At 42.3% G+C, this 21,917-nt stretch overlaps 1 protein-coding gene across 2 annotated transcripts in view; it reads left to right on the top strand.

Annotated features, from left to right (window-relative positions):
- Positions 1-21,917, top strand: part of PPARGC1A (PPARG coactivator 1 alpha) — a 121,204-nt gene that overhangs the window by 17,179 nt on the left and 82,108 nt on the right. For both annotated transcript variants that reach the window (XM_018049155.1, NM_001285631.1), the window contains 1 exon segment: positions 2,231-2,410. In XM_018049155.1, the coding sequence (XP_017904644.1) occupies positions 2,231-2,410 (180 nt within the window).

The following is a 21,917-nucleotide window of genomic DNA, read 5'->3' as shown; positions in this document are numbered from 1 at the left end:
AGTTAGCATTGTCTGTGTGCATTGTATTTGGAGGACAAGCAGTGAGCGAGTGTAGAGACTGGGATGTGTTACACCCATAACAAAGCAAGAACATTGCACCAGAACAAAACCTTCTCTTCAGCCCAGCTTACTTATAAACCTAGTTTAGTATACCGACCTGTAACTTTGGGATAACTCCAATAATAAAAAAGGAAAGACCAATAAAATGATAAGGAAAGAGTCGCAGTGGAGGTGATTGCTCTTCCTTGGCATTACCTTTGTGCCTGCCTTTCAGGATCTCTCTGGGGCCTGGTGGTTTTAGGGAGGAACTGCAGGAATGTTCAGGCTCCTCCCAGCCTCCCCTTACCAACTGCTGACTCCATTACCCAGTACCTACTTCTCAGCGTGGTGCTTACGATCACACTGCTGCATATGACCCGTGTAATGTAGCCTGCCAGGGATGACAGGGGTGCTTGAGAAAAAAATCTGCATAGAACTTATTTTATTCAAAATCTAAATGTCAAGCAGCATCTTCAGCTTCATGCCCAACTGCTGCCTGGATAGGAACAACTCCCCAGCATCTCTCCTGACCTTGGAAGGGAGGGCCGTGGGGTTGACACCTGGGAGGGTGTGCTTGCCAACTGAGACCCCTCGGCTTGCAGGTGGATTAGTCGTTATAGCTCTGATATCACCAGATCCCTGCAATAAGCAGTTTCTGCAGGGTTCTTCACAGATTGCAATGCTGTTAGTGGTCAGATAGCCAATTCAAAGTAGAAATCCGCCTCTTTGGGAAGAGGGTCCACTTTCTCAAAAAGCCACCGTAGGGGACAGTTAACAGACCACTTACTGTATACAAGGAGGTGACAAGCAGCCCAGCCACAGTAGAGGGTGTTTTAAGCCTCTCAATATATTGAAATCATTTTTTAAAACTCCAAAGAAAAAAATCATTCTTTGGAATTCACTTAGAGCGAAATATAAATGTTGAAGAAAAATATGGTTGTTGTGTGGTGGAGTGGTTTTTCTGTTCACACATCAGGTGATCCCAGTTGTATACATCCATCCACAGACCCACACGTGAGCACACAAGACTTGCTAGTTACACATAGTGAAAGATACAATGATAATAAGAAATGTGATTTCTGTCCTTCATCTCAAGGGACTTATTTTTGATCTGTTTAAGATGAAGTTCAGAAGCTCATGAAAAGTCAAGTAAGAGTAAAAGATTTAAATAACAATTCAAGAGAACCATGGACACGTTAAAGGACTCTGCATCATTAGTTGCTAAATGAATTATATGGATTATAATAGTTAAAAGGAGCATAAGTGGAGAGTTTTCCTGGTATAGTTCTTATTTTTTTCTCATTTAGTAATCATTTATTTTGTCTCTCTTATATGTGATGGCAATTCCAAGGTGAAATCAAATTTTTAACTTTCCCTCAAAGAGCTTCCCTGATGGCTTACATGGTAAAGAATCCTCCTGTAATACAAGAGACCTGGGTTCAATCCCTGGGTCAGGAAGATCCCCTGGTGAAGAGAAGGGAAACCCACTCTACTATTCTTGCTTGGAGAATCCCATGGATAGAGAAGCCTGGTGGGCTAAAGTCCATCGGGTTGCAAAGAGTCAGACAGGACTGAGCAACTTTCACTCAAAGTGCTTATACTCTGGGACTACCCTGCTGGTCCAGTGGATAAGACTCCGTGCTCCCCGTACAGGAGGGCCCAGGTTCAATTTCTGGTCAAGGAATTAGATCCCACATGCCACAACTAAGAGTTCGCATAACACAAGGAAAAGATCCCGCATGCTGCAACTAAGACCTGAAGAGCCAAATAAATAAATAATTTTTTAAGAGCTTATTCTCTTTTTAAAAAAAGAGTGGAGTGAAATTTTGCATATAGTTAACCAGAAAGCAGTTTGAAACTTGGTAAGTGCTTTCAAAGAGGTACAAACAAATCTAAATTTATTTCTAACTGGACAAATCAGATGACTTCATGGAAGCATGGCATTTACCATGGATTTGGGGGTAGAGTTTGGGATGGAATGGTTCTGGCAATGTATCCTTTGGGAGCAAAGGGAGTTAAAGAGTCTAGGATGTTTTTTTCTAGGGACTAAAACCCTGGAAACCAGCTTTGGTGGTGTCGTTGAATTAACCAGGCTTAATTCCTATCACATGCTATTACAGTTTAATAAATTCCTGCAGTTAATGAAAGTTTGTTGTGTGTGTTTTTTTTTTTTTCTCCCTGCCTCCTGCAGTGTGCTGCTCTGGTTGGTGAAGACCAGCCTCTTTGCCCAGATCTTCCTGAACTTGACCTTTCTGAACTAGACGTGAACGACTTGGATACAGACAGCTTTCTGGGTGGACTCAAGTGGTGCAGTGACCAATCAGAAATAATATCTAATCAGTACAACAACGAGCCTTCAAACATATTCGAGGTAAGGACAGCCCTTCAGGAAAATTAATTTCTCATTGAACTTGGTTTAGGCCATGCTAACATGATTATTGGCCTGAAAGCATAATGGGTTCTTACTTTGCTGTCACCAAAAGACTTTTTAATCATAGTTAGGTACTTCCTATTTTGTGGAAAAACAATATTTGGAAAACAAATGGCTTTTTTTTTTTTTTTTTGAGAATTAAGGCCCTGAGGACCCATAACAGAGTGTATCAAACTCTGTTGAAATACTGAGAGATTGTGAAAGAATGAATGACAAAGAAGAGTAAATGACTAAACCTGTTTTTTCCTGTCTATTTCCCACAGAAAATGGCACCTAATGTAAAACGTAAAAGAATGCGTTTATTTTAACCAAAGGGCTAGGTCTACCTTTATTTTACAAAGTAGGTTTATAAAATAGTAGGCAGGGTTTTTTTTTTGTTGTTGTTGTTGTTGTTTTTTACTATTAATATTATATTTTACCTCTGATTTCTTAATATTATATTTTACCTCTGATCATACCTCTGATTTCTTTATATTATGGGAACTTCTACACCTGACTACTCTGGTATTTACTTATAATTTAGTCAAAATTAATTTACCTTTCACTAGTGAAAATTGGAGAAGGCAATGGCACCCCACTCCAGTGCTCTTGCCTGGAAAATCCCATGGACAGAGGTGCCTGGTGGGCTGCAGTCCATGGGGTCACTAGGAGTCGGACACGACTGAGCGACTTCACTTTCACTTTTCACTTTCATGCATTGGAGAAGGAAATGGCAACCCACTCCAGTGTTCTTGCCTGGAGAATCCCAGGGACAGCGGAGCCTGGTGGGCTGCCATCTATGGGGTCGCACAGAGTCGGACACGACTGAAGTGACTTAGCAGCAGCAGCAGCAGTGAAAATTACCTTCCAGACTCTAGACTCTTTATTATAAGCCTACCCTATAATAAAGAATGTTAATCTGCACCTATTAAAGTGTTACTTTGAGAAAAGAAGTTCTTTCTCACAAGATCAGTACTCATTTACTTGAAAATGAATGATTTCTTATGAGGAGAAAGGAAGCAGTTACTCTAGCAAGTAAAATGAGTTGGGATTGTCAAGTCAACTAGTTTTCAGTGTTGCCACCTCCAGCGACACCATTCTCATGTAACATTTTCTACCTACCATGTGCCAGGATTCATACAAAGCACTATAAACTTATTTTTTATCTACCAGCAGAGACACTTCTTACACTTCAATGTTGTTTGGTTGAAATCTCGAGTCATTAAGAAAACCAATTTTACAATATTTATTGAGTTTTTCCAGCACCCAGCACATAAAAGGCACTGAATAAATGTTTATTGAGTCATTAAGAAAGCCCATTTTACAATATTTACTGAGTTTTTCCAGCACACAGAAGGTGTTGAATAAGTGTTTCATGAGCAGTGAGTGAAGGATGAATATGGTAGATTCAGCACAGTAATAGTAACAGCAAAGCGGCCAACATCTTGGAACACTTATGCTTTACATACGTCATCACGCTCATCCTCAAAACAACCTATTATTGTTTAGGTGCTCTTCTTGTGATTCTCATTTTACATGTGCTGACAGTGAGTTTAACAGAGGCTAAGTGATTTTCCCCAAATCACACCACTGACACAGACGTGGGATTTGAACCCCAGGTGTATCTGACTTCAAAGTCTATTATCATTGATTAAAAATAGAATAACTGAATTTGGGTGACAGCCATCCTTTACAAAGACATATCAAGCTGCTTCTATGCTCAATATATTTAAAAATAGAACAGAATCTTTGCTTTCAGTGTTGGTTGACATGGAAGCAGGTATATAGCTGGTGCGCTGAGGTGGCTGTAGATTCTGTCAGCGGCTAAGATTTTATAATACGTCTGGAGCATTAAGTGGGTCTTAGAAGAGTGCTTAAGGTAATGGAGTTAAGGCTGGGGAGGAGGAATCAGGTGGAGGAAACACTGAGGGTTTGTGGTTAGTTATACTTTCCCAGGCTTCTCAGCCGGGTCTCGGAAAGTTCATGTGAGGACTTGGCTGGTTCGAACTGGTAAATTGAACATTCCTCATCCAGTACACTTGTCAGGTTACAGGCCCATTTTAAGTCATGCTGCATTAAATAAACAGTACTTTTAAAAATGTTCATCCCCATAGTCCTCTTATCTAAAAATCGGCTATTTCATATTGGGTGAATGCCATGCATTTTGCAGAGGATGGTTAGGGAATAACTGGAAAGGGGTGTGCGTGTGTGTGTGTGTGTGTGTGTGTGCGCGCACACACGTGTGCGCATGCATGGGTGCGTGCATGCGTGCGTGCGTGTGTGCGTGTATGTGTGTTGGAGGGGGTGGTGGCATCATAGCTGGTGCCTCCCTGGTGGGCTGGTTGCAAATTCAGGGTGTTGTGACACCTGGATAAGGTACTTCCCATTAACATTTTCAGAGGACTTGGTTTGGCAACTCGTTAGATATCTATGAATGCTGTATCTGCATGAAGACACCCCTTTTGTTTTCCTGTGTAACTTTCTACCACTGACAGAATTGTTTTCAACACTCTAAACACAAGGTTTATTCATTTAACCTGTCATTAAGTCATTTTAAACCAGTGGTTCTCAACCAAAGGCAATTTTGTCTACCTGGGGACATTTAGTATTGTCTGGAGGGATGTTTAACTGTCAGGACTGAGGGCAGGGGGATGCTGGTGGCAGTTAGCGGGTAGAGACCAGAGATGTTGTTTAACAGCCTACAAGGCATAGGATGACTTCCAACAACAAAGAATCATTTGACCCCAAATGACCACAGTGCTGAGGTGGAGAAACCCTGTTATTTTTTTTAAGAAATAGTTACTTGCAATTTTTAGAAAACTCTAAAGATGAATTGGTCAGATTTCTGAGAGAGAAAATAAAGTTAAGATACAGGATACAAAGACTTAGAAGCCATATAAAAATATTGAGATGCCCAGGGCCTCAGGACTGATATGTCAGATATTCTCTTAGTGGCAGACAGCAAAAAAAGTGACTGTATATAGAAGTCCCCATAACATTTTCTCTGATGTCACAAAACCCATCCTTCTTTGTGGATTAAAGGGTAATAAGGCCATGTGTGGCAACACTGTTTCATCCAGCAGCATTCTCAGCATTTGTATAGAGAAAAGATGCCTCTGCTCTTTACCCTCTAGTGTTAAACTCAGACATCTTTTGTATAAGGCAAAAAGAAAAGTGTGTTTCGAGCATAGCTGGAATTCTAAAACTGTGTTGTCCCCTGTGAAGAAGCTCTATAGGCAACAGAATAACCCTGGAATGGCTACAGCTTTGCACGTCGCTTCTCCCAAAGCTGCGTCACCCCAGGTACTCCCAGCGCCTGTGACTTTAAACCTGTCACAGCGGACTTTCACCTGTGCTTGCTCACTCTCCTCCTGTTCTCAAAATCCTGCCTCATCACATTTGTGAAGGCCTTGTACTGGAGCAAGCCCAACAGTCATGGTCTCTGCCACCTCTGATCTGCCAATAACAAGCATTATCTACCTCGGATTCCCAGAATAAAATAAGGCACTGAGTCGTTCAACACTTTTCCCTGACTCAAATAGCACATTGATGACACTGCTGGAAACTGGCCACAGGGTTTCTGAATTCTCATCAAAGCAGGAAGAAAGAGGGTATTTAAGAGTTACATTTAGTACTGCAGAATATTTAAATGTTGGGAATAAATAGAAATTTCCTCCTTTGACCTCTTCCATACATTTGAGTCTAAGGTTAATGTTTATGTAACATAAGAAGAAGAAAATGAAAGAATGAAATTGAATGTCCTGATTTGGGAAACAGTGAGTTTCTGAACGGGAGCAGGGTGAGCAGACACGCAATTGTACATGCTGGTTGAGTAACTGGGCACACAAACAGCGATCTCTGTTTGCACAGCCTGTTTGGATGTGTAAATGCAGGTGACCAGGTATGATTCAGAAGCCATTCTGTGAAACAGGGCACAGGGCCTATAGGTGCAGCACCCAGTGAATCTGATCCATGTGTCAGGAAAACAGGATGCTGTCCCTGGATCGACTGGTAGCAAGATTTATGTTTCAGAATATTGCAACACAACTTCCTTCTCTCTGTTGCTTTGTGCATTGTTCGAAGAAGGAGAATAAAGGAGTACTTTTACAGCATGGCAGTGTGTAAAGATGGGTCACATAGCTTAGGTTAAACAACACACTGGCTCTTCTGGGACATTGTGGGCCACCTTGTCTCTGCTTTAATTTTTTTTAAATCAAGGTATAGTTGATTTATGATGTCATATTTATTTATTCATAATTTTTGGCTACACCCTGTGGCAGGTGGGATCCCAGTTCCCTGACTAGGGATCAAACACATACCCCCTGCTTTAGAAGGCAGAGCCTTAACCACTAGGCCACCAGGGAAGTTCCATCACTGCTTTATTTTAACCTCTGCTTTAATGCCTCTGTGATTCCACTGAATGGGCGTCTTTCATTCATTGACTTGTTACTTCTGAATGCAGCTACTTGGGCTTCTTTAAAACATGGAGAGTGAGAATGTAACTGTCTCTAGGTCATTACTCATAATATGTTCTGAAGTCTGCCTTTGCTAATGTGGAGAGAAAGGCTCTCAGCTGTGGCCTGCATTCACGTTGGCTAATTGCTGGAACTCGCAGGAAGGTCTGATACTATGAACTTTTGTAAAAGAAAAATAGATGGTTTCCAGTTTTCTTATCTGTAAGGTGTCCTGTTTTATGCTCTCAAGGGAATGGTGGATGAAAGCTTTCAAGAATATTCGATCATTCTGGTGGAAATAGAGATGAATTTACACTTTTTCCTTTAACTTTGTAGTCTAATTTTTTCAACAATGGGCATATATTATATACCTATGAAAAGTTGAAAAAAATCTTGGCTATTCAAAAAAACTGAGTATTTGAGGAACAGAGAACCAGCTTGTCTTGTTCACTGAAGTTTTCCTAGGTGATTTGTTAGAAAACAGGAGAAAGTATGTACTCAGTAAATAATTGCAACCTTATGAATGGATTAGCTATCATATGTTTATTGATGGTATGAACTGCCTTAGGTAATGTGAAAACTACATATAAAGCGCCAAAGATCTATTTCCTAAAAGACTTTACATCTAGTTTGGGAGGGTAAATGGTGAAATGAGAAATGATTAGAAGAGAATGAAAAAGACTGTGCATACGAGCACACATATACATGTATGTGTTCATACATAGCAGCAGCTGGAGGACGTGAGGTGGCGTATGTTCATGCGTATGCACACATGTACATTTACATGCATGGGGTTATATACTACATGTATATTCAGTTCAGTTCAGTCGCTCAGTCGTGTCCGACTCTGCAACCCCGTGAATCGCAGCACGCCAGGCCTCCCTGTCCATCACCAACTCCCGGAGTTCACTCAGACTCACATCCATCGAGTCAGTGATGCCATCCAGCCATCTTATCCTCGGTTGTCCCCTTCTCCTCCTGCCCCAATCCCTCACAGCATCAGAGTCTTTTCCAATGAGGCTTTTGGCAAATATTACAAGACTATGTGTTTGCATATGTACTTGTATGTGTGTGTGTGTGTATTCTAGCATATACAGAGGGAATCAGCAAGAATAACGTCACCAAGGCTGATGAGAGAATAAGAGTGATGGGTTTTCATGGACAGGTTATGAAAGCGAAGGGCTTGGTTTACTCAAGTGAATTATATATTAATGGGAACACAGGAATAAGAGGAGTAAGTCTGGATTTAGGGTGGGTACAAAATTATGCCAGGTCATGAGAATCCAGTTGCAAATATTTAGTTTCCACAATAGCAATTAGGGTGCTAGTGAAGATTTTTAGCAGGAGAGCAATGTGATGGAGACGGTATTTAAAGACAGTCATTCTGATCATTGTGAGAGTCATGGAGAAGCCAAAAGTAAAGGAGTCTGACAGCAGGCTCTGCTGCATTCCAAACCCCATGCGATGCAGGCGCGGAGAAGGGACAAGGTGACAGCAGAGGGGATGGTGTCCAGGGAACAAAACCTGAAGCACCTCGAAGGAAAATTCCATCAGTACTGACAAATATGAGTTAGGTTAGAGAGGGAGCTGGCAAAGCATGCCAACTGGAAAATATTCCGAAGAGAATCAGAACTTCATGAGTATCTATCTGGTTCAGTGTCTGCTCACCTTTAGGAACTGAAGTACTTTCTGGGACTGTGAGTCATTTTACACAGGGGCCCCCATCTCCCTGCTGCCTCAGGGGCAGAACATATTTAACCCAATCCACACATTTACATGGTGTCTGCTTTTTCTCACTTGTCTCCTTGGAGGAAATTCTGTAGCCTTCCATGGTAATGAATTCCTGCTTCTGACTGTGCCCGTGGTCAGGCAGACTTTTCTATGAATGGCAAACCTCTTAGAATTTTAACAAAACAAACAGAGGGAAAAAATGTGCGTCCAAACCACCCCCCCTTAATTTAATCATCAGGAGAATAAATTCTCCTGTTATGTCGAGAGAACTAATTCATTTACAATAATCACTTCTTGAAGATTTCTGGAATTTCCAATTTGCCATCAATAAATGTTTGTCATTTAAATTCAATTTATGGCCTGCAACCAGATTTTTGCCGCACTTGGTAATGAGACTTACGGAGAACATAGACTTCAAGTAAGAAAATAATAGCCCTTTAAGTGGGGAGATAATTGGCTGTAACATAAGAACATTGAAGAATGTTGAAACTCATGGAGACTTATGGAGTATTTTAAAAATTTATGTTGTACTTATCTTTGCATTTGTAGTCTACCACAAAATTCCAAATTCTGGGTATAAATCAGTTAGATGTTCATCTTGGAGAGTCACAAATCAGGAAGCAACAATCTGACCCAGCCTGTGTACAGCTTTATTTTCAGCTTCTGCTGTCGGCTTATCTGACAGGGAGACTGAATAGGTTTCTTGTGTGTGTTCCTCTGCACACCTCAGTTAAAGACCGTTTTAGACTTCTTGCCTGGATAACATCTGCCTTATCTTGGGAACATCTGGTTTATCACCCTGTTTCCTCGCTGCCATTATGCTGACCACTGGAAAATTATGGCTCAGGAGCTCTGATCTACAGGGGTATGTCTATTGCCATCTACCCGTGCTAATAAATAAGTCACAGGATGCCGGTTACATGACATCCGTGACCATCATCACTAACTTTCCTGGTGGTTGCTTTTGTTACGGTGCATGTGTGCTAAGCTGCTTCAGTCGTGTCTGACTCTTTGCAACCCTGTGGACTGTAGCCCACTAGGCTTATCTGTCCATGGGATTCTCCAGGCAAGAATCATGGAGTGGGCTGCCATGCACTCTTCCAGGGGATCTTCCCAACCCAGGGACTGAACCTATGTTTCCTGCATTGGAAGGTGGGTTCTTTACCACTTTGGTCAGTGTAAGTTTTGATTACAAAAATGAGGTCGGCTGCTGTTTTTCACAGAAGTCAATTCAGTTCTTCAGTTCAATTCAGTTCAGTCACTCAGTCGTGTCCGACTCCTTGCGACCCCATGAACTGCAGCACGCCAGGCCTCCCTGTCCATCACCAACTCCCGGAGTTCACTCAGATTCACGTCCATCAAGTCAGTGATGCCATCCAGCCATCTCGTCCTCTGTCGTCCCCTTCTCCTCCTGCCCCCAATCCCTTCCAGCATCAGAATCTTTTCCAGTGAGTCAGCTTTTCGCATGAGGGGGCCAAAGTACTGGAGTTTCAGCTTTAGCACTGTGCAATTTGGAAAGTGAGAATCCATATGTGTTATTGGTCACAATGATGATAGAAAGTGGTTCTATTGTTTATTCTTTAGACTGTGTCCAACTCTTTGTGACCCCTTGAACTGTAGCCCACCAGTCTCCTCTGTCCATGGGATTTCACAAACAATAGTGAAAAAGTTGGCTTAAAGCTCAACATTCAGAAAACGAAGATCATGGCATCCAGTCCCATCACTTCATGGGAAATAGATGGGGAAACAGTGGAAACAGTGTCAGACTAAAATCACTGCAGATGGTGACTGCAGCCATGAAATTAAAAGATGCTTACTCCTTGGAAGAAAAGTTATGACCAACCTAGATAGCATATTCAAAAGCAGAGACATTACTTTGCCGACTAAGGTCCGTCTAGTCAAGGCTATGGTTTTTCCAGAGGTCATGTATGGATGTGAGAGCTGGACTGTGAAGAAGGCTGAGCACCGAAGAATGGATGCTTTTGAACTGTGGTGTTGGAGAAGACTCTTGAGAGTCCCTTGGACTGCAAGGAGATCCAACCAGTCCATTCTGAAGGAGGTCAACCCTGGGATTTCTTTGGAAGGAATGATGCTAAAGCTGAAACTCCAGTACTTTGGCCACCTCATACGAAGACGTGACTCATTGGAAAAGACTCTGATGCTGGGAGGGATTGGGAGCAGGAGGAGAAGGGGACGACAGAGGATGAGATGGCTGGATGGCATCACTGACTTGATGGACGTGAATCTGAGTGAACTCCGGGAGTTGGTGATGGACAGGGAGGCCTGGTGTGCTGCGATTCATGGGGTTGCAAAGAGTCGGACACGACTGAGCGATTGAACTGAACTGAACTGAATACTGGAGTGGATTCCCATTTCCTTCTTCAGGGAATCTTCCTGACCCAAGGATCGACCCCATGACTCCTGCATTGGCAGGAGAGTTCTTTACTGCTGAGCCACTGGGAAAGCCCAGAAGGTACTGGTCTGTGCTTTTTGAGGTAGAGACCAACTAGTTCAATACTCTGGGTACTCCAAGAAGTAGGTGAGCCACTGTATGGGCATATCCTAGGTTTTTCCTACCTCCTGAACTCGCCAGTGAGTCATTGAACTGAACATTACTCTGCCTGGATATCTTTGGAGCCAGAAAAGTGGAGACCCATGTCCACAAGGAGGAGAACTTGGAGAGGATTCAGGAAAAAGTGGCTCATTGCCTCTGAGATTTACTTCAGAGATATTAGTCGAGGTTAAAGTAATTAAGATGCAGGATACTGCAGTGGACAAACTATTTGCATAGCAACCGTGTGTGCTTGCGCAGTATGCTTATACAGAGTGTCTGTTTGTCCTCGTCCCCCTATCTATACGCAGAGTGGTGGAACCACAGCCCAGCAGATGGCTTACCTCTGAATGAGATCAACACACAAAGCAGATAAAAAGATGAACATTAAAGACCCACAGCCAAATTTTCTTCCACTGTTCTCCACCCTGACTTCACATTTTTAACAAGGTTCACCTGTCCCGATAATTACGTGCCTAGTCTTTCAGAAATGAACACTTTTATTGTGGGTTTTATAAAAGGAATTGCCTATGATGTAAAATGATTTTGTAAGGATCATTTTTTTTTTCTTCTTCTTTAACCTCTCAGGTTACTTTCAAGATTGTGTGCTCTTGAGGTATACTTTGAAAGCAAAGCAGGATACTGTGTTTTACTGTAGCCTGCCAAAGATGCAGAATTACAAGCAGGTAGAATGAGAGCAAGGAAAAGGGGAGAGAGGTACACAAGGAAATACACAGTCTTGCTCTGAGCAAGGGCAACTTTTTACTGTGATAAATGACTTCTTATCCATTATGCCATTTGTCCCAAAATGATGATGGGAGATACTTTGTACTTGTTCTGTTCCAAAATACTAGAATAATTCACATAGTTTCCAGTGCTAAACACTGATGCTGTATAGACCTGCCCATCCCCATTACTAGTGCATGTTATTCATTCAAGGTTTGCAGCTGGATAGATTAATGAATTACCAGATCTTGCGTAAAATGACTTGGCCTGACTTTTAAACTAGGTTTTTATTTTTTTTGTTTGTTTATTTTTTACCTTTTTGGGAGCCAGTCTTGTGATTGGCCAGTCTTGTGAAGGCTCTAGAGATCAAGCCCCCAAAAGCATTATTATTTTTTTGTAAGAAGTAGCTTTGTTAACTCTTTTCCCCCTCTTCTTCATTCTCTCCCAAACTTCTCAGAAGCAGTTAGTTCAAGGAGGTAAAAGCAGGCTGGTCAGGTTGGGAGAAGGGAGGCTTGGTGGCCAAGTTCCTGACGGCTGATGCCCTGTTCTGTGCCACATCAGCATGATTTGTCGGAGCCTTGACTACGGCACAGAGTTTAGGGTTTTAGAGCGAGTTCCTTGGTGTTTCTCACACAATATGCAGGGCTGGAGCTCTGAACTTTGAAGGAAAGCCTCAGAGCTATTTGCAAAGTGCTGGTGCTTAGTGAATACTAAATTACATTTAGGAAATAGTCTATTGCTACCAGTTATACTTCATTTTTATTCTTGACACAGACACCTAAATCAGAGAACAGTAACATTTCAGAGATTATGGAAGCAGTTTGGGTATGTTCCAACACTATAATAGGATCAGAATTTTAAGGCCTTTTGTATTATTACCAATAGTCACTTAGTTTCTACTGCAGTGTACTTTGTAGGGAATTACAGCTTTTACTAAAAAGATTAAAATGCTATTATGCAAATGATTGCAGTATGTTATTATGTTTACAAATTAACATCCATGGCTCAACACACAAATTAACTAACTATTCTATCTATGTTATTAAGGATTTAATAAAGTAACTGGTAATAAAAATGGGGAGCTTGGAACACTTAATAGGAAACAATTCTGATTTAACATGGAACTCAAGCCTTATGTTTAAGGTTCTAGGTGATCTGGTGGTAAAATAAAGTTGAACAAAGCACAAAGAACTGGGACGATGAGAGCCACAAAGCTGCTTGTCTGAGACGCTAATGACCAGGAACTAAATAACTTCAGGCTACAATGTACGGTGGGCAGCATATCAATAAATCTAAGCAAAGCACACACACTATCTTCTGTTAATAAATAGTTCATTGAAATGATAATCGCCCTCCATTGCATGTTTGATATGTTCCATACACACAGAGAATACTCACATTATTCTAAAATGGAGCTCAGAGCAAATTTTACTGTGGCAAATGGGATTTAGCTGCAGAATATCACCGTGTGATAAAAGAGGAGAAGGCTAGGTTCAGACTAAGATGACTTTACAAACAGGCTGCAAATTGCTATTCCTGGCTGTTCATAAGAGATCATAAAAGCAAGGAGATAAGAACCGCCAAGGTCTCTGAGAAATGACTGTATGTGATTATGTTATTTTGTGGGTTGGATTTACTAGACAGACCAACAACACCTTCACTTCAGTCCAACAGGAAAAGTAGAAAGAGATGTAGATTTTGAATAGCAAACTTTGTTAGAATGGGCAAGTTCCAAAGCCCTAGAATTAAAATCTTTAGAAAGAAATCCAAGATTCCAGTCGGTGACTCCATTTCTCGATCTTAAAATGAAAACTAAGAGTGCTACTCTTAAGCAAACAAACAGAAAGGGGGGAAAATAATTGCTAGAAAATCCTGGAGTAACATGATTCATACATCAGATATTTTTGGTTTATTTTTCTTAATAGTCAGATACAGATGTTGAAGACTTTTAGGCTAAACAATAACCTTTTTAGGTCTACCTAAAAACAAATAATTAAATGAAATAATAAATAGACTATTAACGTTTTAAATCTACCTACAGAGAGCTGCTACCTACAGAGAGTTGGGCTTCTTGGCAGGAATATCTGGGTGTACTTAAAGAAACGTAGAAGCAGGGAAGCAACTGCAAACTTGGTCAAGGTTTGTGCCCTTGCATACAATACAAGCAATTTATTTTGTTCCGAATAGCACCTCTGTCGTTGGGAAACTACTTATGCAAATTTGTGATATCTAGCTTTAGCAAGGCGCCTGGTTCCCTCATTTCCTTCCACATTTGGATAAATTGTGTTGTTCTTCACTCTTCCAAATTTGTCCTTGTGGAAGCGAACACTTGCAAATTGGTTGAAGCTTGCTAAGAGAAAGAAAGAGGGGGAGAGAAAGGAGGAAACGATTCAACCAAAAACAGTGGCTGTGACAGTTTATGACTTGATGGTTTGTGGCCTTGTGCTGTTCCCAGGCACCTGATCACGAATGTGGTACAACCCCTGTGATGCAGGCGTTCTGGAACTCTTGCCAGCACTCACTTGACACAACCAAGTTTTAAAGTACTGACTGTAACTTTACACAGCATAGGGGAACTGTGTGCCTGTGTGTGTGTGTGTTAGTGTGTGTGTGTGCATACATGCACGTTCACATTCCTTTTTTTTCAAGAGAAAAAAAAAAGGGGGATACTTGCCATAGCAGGGTGGTAAAATAATTAGTCCAGTAGACAAATGTCTTGGCCTGTGTTTAAACAGAGCTTTAAGGACACAGTGTTCTCACCAGTCACATATCTAAATACAAACCAGTGTCAGCTGCCATGCAGACCAAAATGTAATAGCCTGCTTTCACATAGGTCATCGTCAATCCATTTTGGTCGGAGTCACACTTCACATCTGTTTCTGCGTGCTGCAGCCCCTTAAGGCGGCGATGGGCTCCATATGAGCACAAACAACCTAGCTATAAATTGCCGCTGCTGGAGTTACTTTGAATAAGTGTATACTGTTTCATATTTATAATGGTGAGGCTTCATAATATGCACAGTGAATATATAACACCGATCAGTTCAACAAGCATGAAATTGTATGTTGTCAACTTGTCACATAAATAGAGTCATATTCTGGCTTGTGATAATGTTGAACTAACATTTTTTCCCCCAGAATTGTCGAGAGGGTCACAAAAAAGTGGGGAGGTAGCATTTCCTTTGGGTAGATAAACAGTCAGGGCTATTGTAAAGCTGATATTACAGTTGATGGGTTCTTTTTCTCCCCTCTCTTCAAAGTGCTTGCTTTTCTTGGGTGAATGCTAATTGGCTAATCTGGTGTGTTTCTTCTGTCATCCAATGGTATCATTTTCAGCCAGTGCTAGAAGGCTTTTTTTGGGGTTGTGTATGTGTGAGTAGCTTTTTTTGTTCTCCTTTAAAACTTTTTTTTTTTCTATTCTTGTAGCGCAAATCAGTGCTAATTGTCATGAAATTTTCTAACCGTCTTTTGGCAAGCTCTCGCATTCAGTTGCACTCCAGTTAACTCTTAATTCATTACCAGAGTCCTGGATCATAGAGAAGGCTGGACATTTTGATCAGACTTTCCCATGATGGAGAATTTAGAGAGATGCAGCAAGGAAATGATTTGAACAAAGGTACAACTTACTGAAAAGAGAAGGGGACAAATGAAAGGTACTCACCAGTCTCTGGGGTGCAATAGCAGAGACCAGTTTCCAAGGTGGCTGATATTTAGGCGCCAGAGGCATGAGTAGAAACCGATGTCAAGTACTTCTTCGCTTTTGAGAAATTCTTAGATGTGTTCAGTGCTCCCCATCTTCCTTCAAATGGCCTGGAGACAGAAGGTGTTGCCGGCTGTTTCTGCCTTCATGTGGGTTTTCCCAGTTAGGTTGCTAAGTTTAAAACCTAAGGACAGTGCTTTAGAATGCATGTATTACCAAGGGGTGTGCCTAACACTGGCTGCCCTGGTGGCTCAGATGGTAAAGAATCTGCCTGTAATGCAGGAGACATGAGTTTGATCAAGGGAAGATCTCCTGGAGGAGGAAATGGAAACCCACTCTGGTATTCTTGCCTAGAAAATTCCACCTGACAGGCTACAGTCCATGAGGTCGCAAAGAATCAGACACAGCTGAGCGACTAACACACACACACACACACACACACACACACACACACACGCCTAGCACTGATCTTTTCATCCTATGTTACTTGTGGTATAGATGGTCACATTTTCTCATGGAAGAAACCACTTGCCAGCCAAAACTGCTGGTCTCCAACTTGTATTTTCACATTTCTTCATGCGTCTGGACTTAAACTGTTTCTTTACACTGATTTATTTATTCCTTCTTTAAAAAATTATTGTCAACCATCAGCATGCCCATCCCCTTGCCACTTTCTGGAGGTACTATGACTACATGTAGACAAAGTTTGTGGTGCCATGAAGCTCATGGTGAGTGAGGCAGGCAGGGCTGCCTGTGAGATAAGCTCTAGGATGAAGGCAATAGCACCCCACTCCAGTACTCTTGCCTGGAAAATCCCATGGATGGAGGAGCCTGGTAGGCTGCAGTCCATGGGGTCGCTAAGAGTCGGCACGACTGAGCAGCTTCACTCTCACTTTTCACTTTCATGCATTAGAGAAGGAAATGGCAACCCACTCCAGTACTCTTGCCTGGAGAATCCCAGGGACGGGGGAGCCTGGTGGGCTGCCATATATGAGGTCACACAGAGTCAGACACGACTGAAGCGACTTAGCAGCAGCAGCAAGCTCTAAGATAGAGAAAGCAAAGCAGAGACTTTGACCTCTTGCCTGTTATCCTGGCCATCACTCGCAGATCATTTCTGCCCTTCTCTGGGTTGGTACACTTATCATCTTCAAAAAGGCCCTTACCTTAAGGTAGAATTTTGCTGGAGAGAGTTTCTCCTAGGTAATGGGACCTTCTGCTCCAAACTAGAAACCCAGGCACAGAGTCCATCAAATTCAGGGCAGTGGGACAGAATATTTGAAAGTGGGGAACCTGGGATTTATGATGTCCTACCATTGAGAAAAACAGTGGTTTGCTCATTGGAAATGACTGAGAGAAGGTGGGGGTAGCCAACCTAAGGCAGAGGGCAAGGCTGTCAGCAGAAAGTTCTCTAACCAGTGTGCCAGGCTGTTGTGAGTGTAACACTGAGCCCCTGGCAATGTATGTGGGGTTCCTTTGGGTGAAAACGATTTTGTACCATTTTAGGCCTGTTGACCTTTCTCTATGAGAATGATATTTCAGTCCAGCTGAAAGGCCTGACACACGTTTTGCCTATATGTGACGTCCTGAGTAGGTGCCTGCTTCTGTGAATGAGGCAGGCTCAGGACGAAGGCTCCCCAGCCCTTTCCTCTGCTCTCTGGAGGTACCAGGCACTACATCATTCCTGGGCCTGATTCCATTAGATCTGTTTCACTTCCCTGTAATTCCCCAGCTTAAATCTCTTCTCCCCAGCCCTTTCTGAGAAGTTTGTTTCTGCTTTTACATGGTGCTTACATAGGGAAAAAAGTCCCTCTATTACAGGAATGCCCTTGGTTTTTCCGTGGACTCTTGGCCTAAGGACACTAGCTTTTCCTAGTGCCATCTCATTTGTTCAGAGGTGAAGTTGGAACTTCTGTATTCCAGACATAGTTCTCCTGGGTGTTCAGGGATCCTCGCCAACGCAGATCCTGTCCAGAAATGTTCTCATGTTAGGATCCTCTTGTGTCTTGCCAGCACATGCTTAGCGGGGACACCCTGCTCTCCTCTGAGCCGCTGATATCAGTTGCCTTTTCTTTTAGGCAGTGCTGCAAGCTGGGAAGGCTGGTCCCACTGAAGAAGAGTTTGGGCAAATGCCTGAGGATGTGAATGCAGTGATGCTGCATAGGATGAGTGACTTCTGAGTGACTTCTTTCCCCCTCTGATCCCCAATGCTGGGATGCTGAGACTAGTAGATTTGAGAGTTATGTTAGGTCACAATGCCACTTTCTAGCTCCTTTAATCCTATCACCGGGCAATCCCAACAATGTAGCTGAGGTGGCTGCCCCTGTCCTAAAAGGATTTGTGTCAGTTTCTCCTGGGACAAATCTGGGTCTGGTCTGCTTTGCAATATTTGTTCCAACTGAAAATTTTGACAAAGACATTCTGTCCACACAGAGCCAAAGAAATTTCTGCGTTTAGATGCATTTGGAGGTAACTGAATGTTGCCTGGTCTTGGCAGATAACTGAATCTGGCGGTCCACGTAGCATGATCCATGCCCTGTTTAATTTGTCTTTGAATGGCAAATGTGTTTCTTCTCTGAGTCAGCAAAAAGCATGATACCCTCCAACGGTACTGTGTGACCTCTCTGCTGCTTTTGTGATATGGAAAAACAAAACATCGATCCTACTTTTTTTCCTTTAGTTGCCAGTTCATTTTTATTTCTAGTGACATGTTTCATAGCTGAAAGAGAAGATGTATGTTCCATAGATGGGATATATTTTTACTTAATCACAGTGGTTATTTTTATAATTCATATTAGGAGACCTCATTTCTCTGGCCATTATTAACTTGGTATTATTAATTGTCTGAAACATAGCTGAGAAACACACCATTTGTATAAATGTCTCTGAGAAGCCAAACCATGTGCGAAAAAAAATCCTGCCCTCAAACTCAATGCATTTTATTCCCAGATAAGCTTCTCCAACTTTCACTTACCACTTGCTTCCTTTTGTTTTACTTGCAATTTAAACAAATCTAGTTATCTGTGTTCTGAGCACATGGGAGATTAGAAGAAATGATTTAGAAAGTTAATGAGCTTGTAGAGGCAAGGAGTGGGAAGTAAGAACTGACCAGAACAGATGAGACTAAAAACTACAAAAAGTAGACACTTACTGAAAATATAACTATCTGGGGCAATTCCAGCTGAGGAAGAATGCCCTGTATTTCTCAGGGCTATATTTCGAAATAGCTCCCTATGGTCATTTTATAGTATGACACAATGCTACAAAAATTAATTCTTGTAATTTTTAAGATGAGGAAAATATGTAAATGAAATGCTTTAATAAAAAATTAGGTGCTTAAGCCATGTAACTTCTTGATTCATCTGTGCGAGTTCCAATGTAGATTAATGCCTGATCATGAGAGATAAATGAGGCATATATGCAAACACACACACACACATGTTTTATATATAAAAGATTTTCATGGGGTCTAGATATCATCCTGTGTTCCCAAGTAGCAACACCTAACATGAGAACATTCTGTGTAATGATAGTTTAATGTTAAACTTCATTACATATTTTGTCAGATCGCTTTCTCCCTTCAAAACCACAACTGGTAAAGTTTCCTCCAATAAAAAAGATTTTCTGATTTCTTGTCAGTAGTAAAACTCTTTAGCTATGAGGCCATTGGTTAAGAAAAATACAGCTCAGCAGTTGTTTTTGTTTAGCTGCTAAATTTCGTGTCCAACTCTTGTGACCCCATGGACTGTAGCCCACCAGGCTCCTATCCTATGGGTTACCCTTAAATAAGCGATTCCCTATGTTACCTTAGAATGAAATTATACTCTTCCCCTTTGGTGCTTTTCTATGCACTCTCCAAATATAAATCGCCACCCAACAATGCATAATTTATTGAGAACATACTTAAGTATTACAGTACTGTGAATAATTTCCTCCTTGTTTCTCATTTTGTTTGCAGATCCTTTGGGTAGTCATTCCCTTCTCCAGGGAATCTTCCTGACCCAAGGATCAAACTCGGGTCTTCTGCATTACAGGCAGATTCTTTACCATCTGAACCACCAGGGAAGCCCTATAAATAAATCACCATCTGTAGAGCTTGTAAGACACTCACTAAATTGTGCTGCTTGGTTTTGGGTAAAGGATTTCAGATAATGTGAAGGACTGAGTTTCCTAAGTCTTATCTCTGTCTCAAAACCCAAGAAATGCTATGACTGGGTCTTCTTTATCTGAACTTTCTGGCCCAGCTCTGTCACTTTTCACCCAAAGGGAGAGAATGGACAGTTTGGGTTTCTCTATGTGGACCCTGAGCTTTGGTTAGGTCATGACCCCTCATCAATATTCCAACTTTGGCAATTTCAAAGAATGCCATCCACCCTGACTACTGTAAGCAGCCCAGCTCCCCTGGCACTTCTCACGCTTCCCCTTTGTAAGAAGGCATTTTTGCCTCTCTTCATGTCCCTTTCAGGAGTCATTCTTCCCTTGTTCAATTTTTCCCTTTCTCTTTATGGCTGTCATAATAGCCCCTGATACAGTCAGGCAGCGGTGACCCCGTCCATCACTCACCTGCAAGCTATTCTTGAACCAGCGGATGGTCCCTGAGTGACCAGATTAATTGTGCTGGTGGTGGGCCTTTCCACCCGACCTTTCATCCAGGAGCATAAAAGCCGATCCCAGGCTGGGTGTGAGGTGGTTGCCCTGCCGTTGCAGTGTCCTCCGCAGAGCCGAGCAGGGGAAAAAGAGAAAAGCAATGCAAATGAAGTTCAGGAACACGGACCGGAAAAGCTGTGCGGTTGGGGGCTCTCAGAAATTCAATCTGTCCTCCTTTGCGTGTCGCTGAAAATAAGTCTTAAAAAGTGAGAGTCCGAAGGAACTTTTCTGTAGACACAGTGTCCATATACTGTATTATAACCGTGTGCTGTGGTAAAGGCTGTGGTTGCTTGGGTCTGTGTTCAGTCGGAGCCTTTACCAGGAAAAGGATAAACTGCTAAGTCTGTAAATTTAAGGTCTCGGTGGCCCCTCATAGGCAAGAAATGAGTCTTATTGTCACATGTGCGAAAGAGCACCTTTTCCTTTTGTGAAGGTCCCTGCGTTGTAGCTACAGGGGTCCGCGCTTCTGGCAGTGTCCCTCATGCTCAGTTATAAACCACACAGGGACTTCCGTCATGTTCATTAAATGGCTGCCTTGAGTTGGTGTCTTGTCATCTTCTCAGTGCCCAGCGCAAAGCCATGCATATTTGGAATTCTACTTCTGATGTCTGCTGCTGCTGCTGCTGCTGCAGTCGCGTCAGCCGTGTCCGACTCTGTGCGACCCCATACACGGCAGCCCACCAGGCTCTGGGATTCTCTAGGCAAGAACACTGGAGTGGGTTGCCATTTCCTTCTCCAATGCATGAAAGTGAAAAGTGAGAGTGAAGTCACTCAGTCGTGTCCAACTCCTGGCGACTCCATGGACTGCAGCCTACCAGGCTCCTCCGTCCATGGGATTTTCCAGGCAGGAGTACTGGAGTAGGGTACCATTGCCTTCTCCGTCTGTCTCCTATAGGAGAGGGAATATTTCTCACACTCAGTGAACAGTTAAAGAATCGGTACCTTTATGGGGCTTCAGAGCATTGGGAGTAATTCTGCCCGTGTCCCAGGGACCACCTGTTCCCAACTACTGTTTCCATAGATCTTAGCCCATTTTGCTTCTCTCAGTGGATCCAGACATCAGACCTTTTGCCACTATTTTGGTTTTTTGTTGTAGTTTCCTTGTCAGAAATGGCGATGAAAAAAATTTATTTCATATGAAAAAAATGATTGCCTAATCACTCAAGTTTATAATACCATAGCTATATGGCAGTTACCTAATTTCATGGAAGAATCAAGCACAGAGGTTAGAATTAAGTGGTGGGATGGCTAATCTTCTGAGGTGTTCAGGATTTTCAGCAGCTGTGAACGTTTTGACCTTGGTTTATAGGCTGGAAACCTACGTGCAAAAATAGCCAAGTGCAAGAATCTCCTTAACCTGAATTTCTTGCCAGTTTCCATAGAGCTGTTGAATTCTTGGTCATCTTTGCTATTTTAGCAAAGACCTTAGTGAGCTGTCTTCACTTATTAGGGAACAGTTAACCAAGCCCATGTGAGTACCTGTTTAGGCTGACTCATAGAGGTATGTGTACTCTCAGTCATGTTCGACTCTTTGAGACCCCATAGACTGCAGTCCGCCAGGCACCTCTGTCCATGGAATTTTCCAGGCAAGAATACTGAAGTGGGTTTCCATTTCTTCCTCCAGAGAATCTTCCTGACCCAGGGATCAAACCCGCATCTC

This window comes from Capra hircus, chromosome 6 (genome assembly GCF_001704415.2).
Source record: "Capra hircus breed San Clemente chromosome 6, ASM170441v1, whole genome shotgun sequence".
In the NCBI taxonomy this organism is placed as follows: domain Eukaryota; kingdom Metazoa; phylum Chordata; class Mammalia; order Artiodactyla; family Bovidae; genus Capra; species Capra hircus.
The sequence above is the reverse complement of the archived record's forward strand: the minus strand, read 5'-3'. Positions and strand labels throughout refer to the sequence as shown.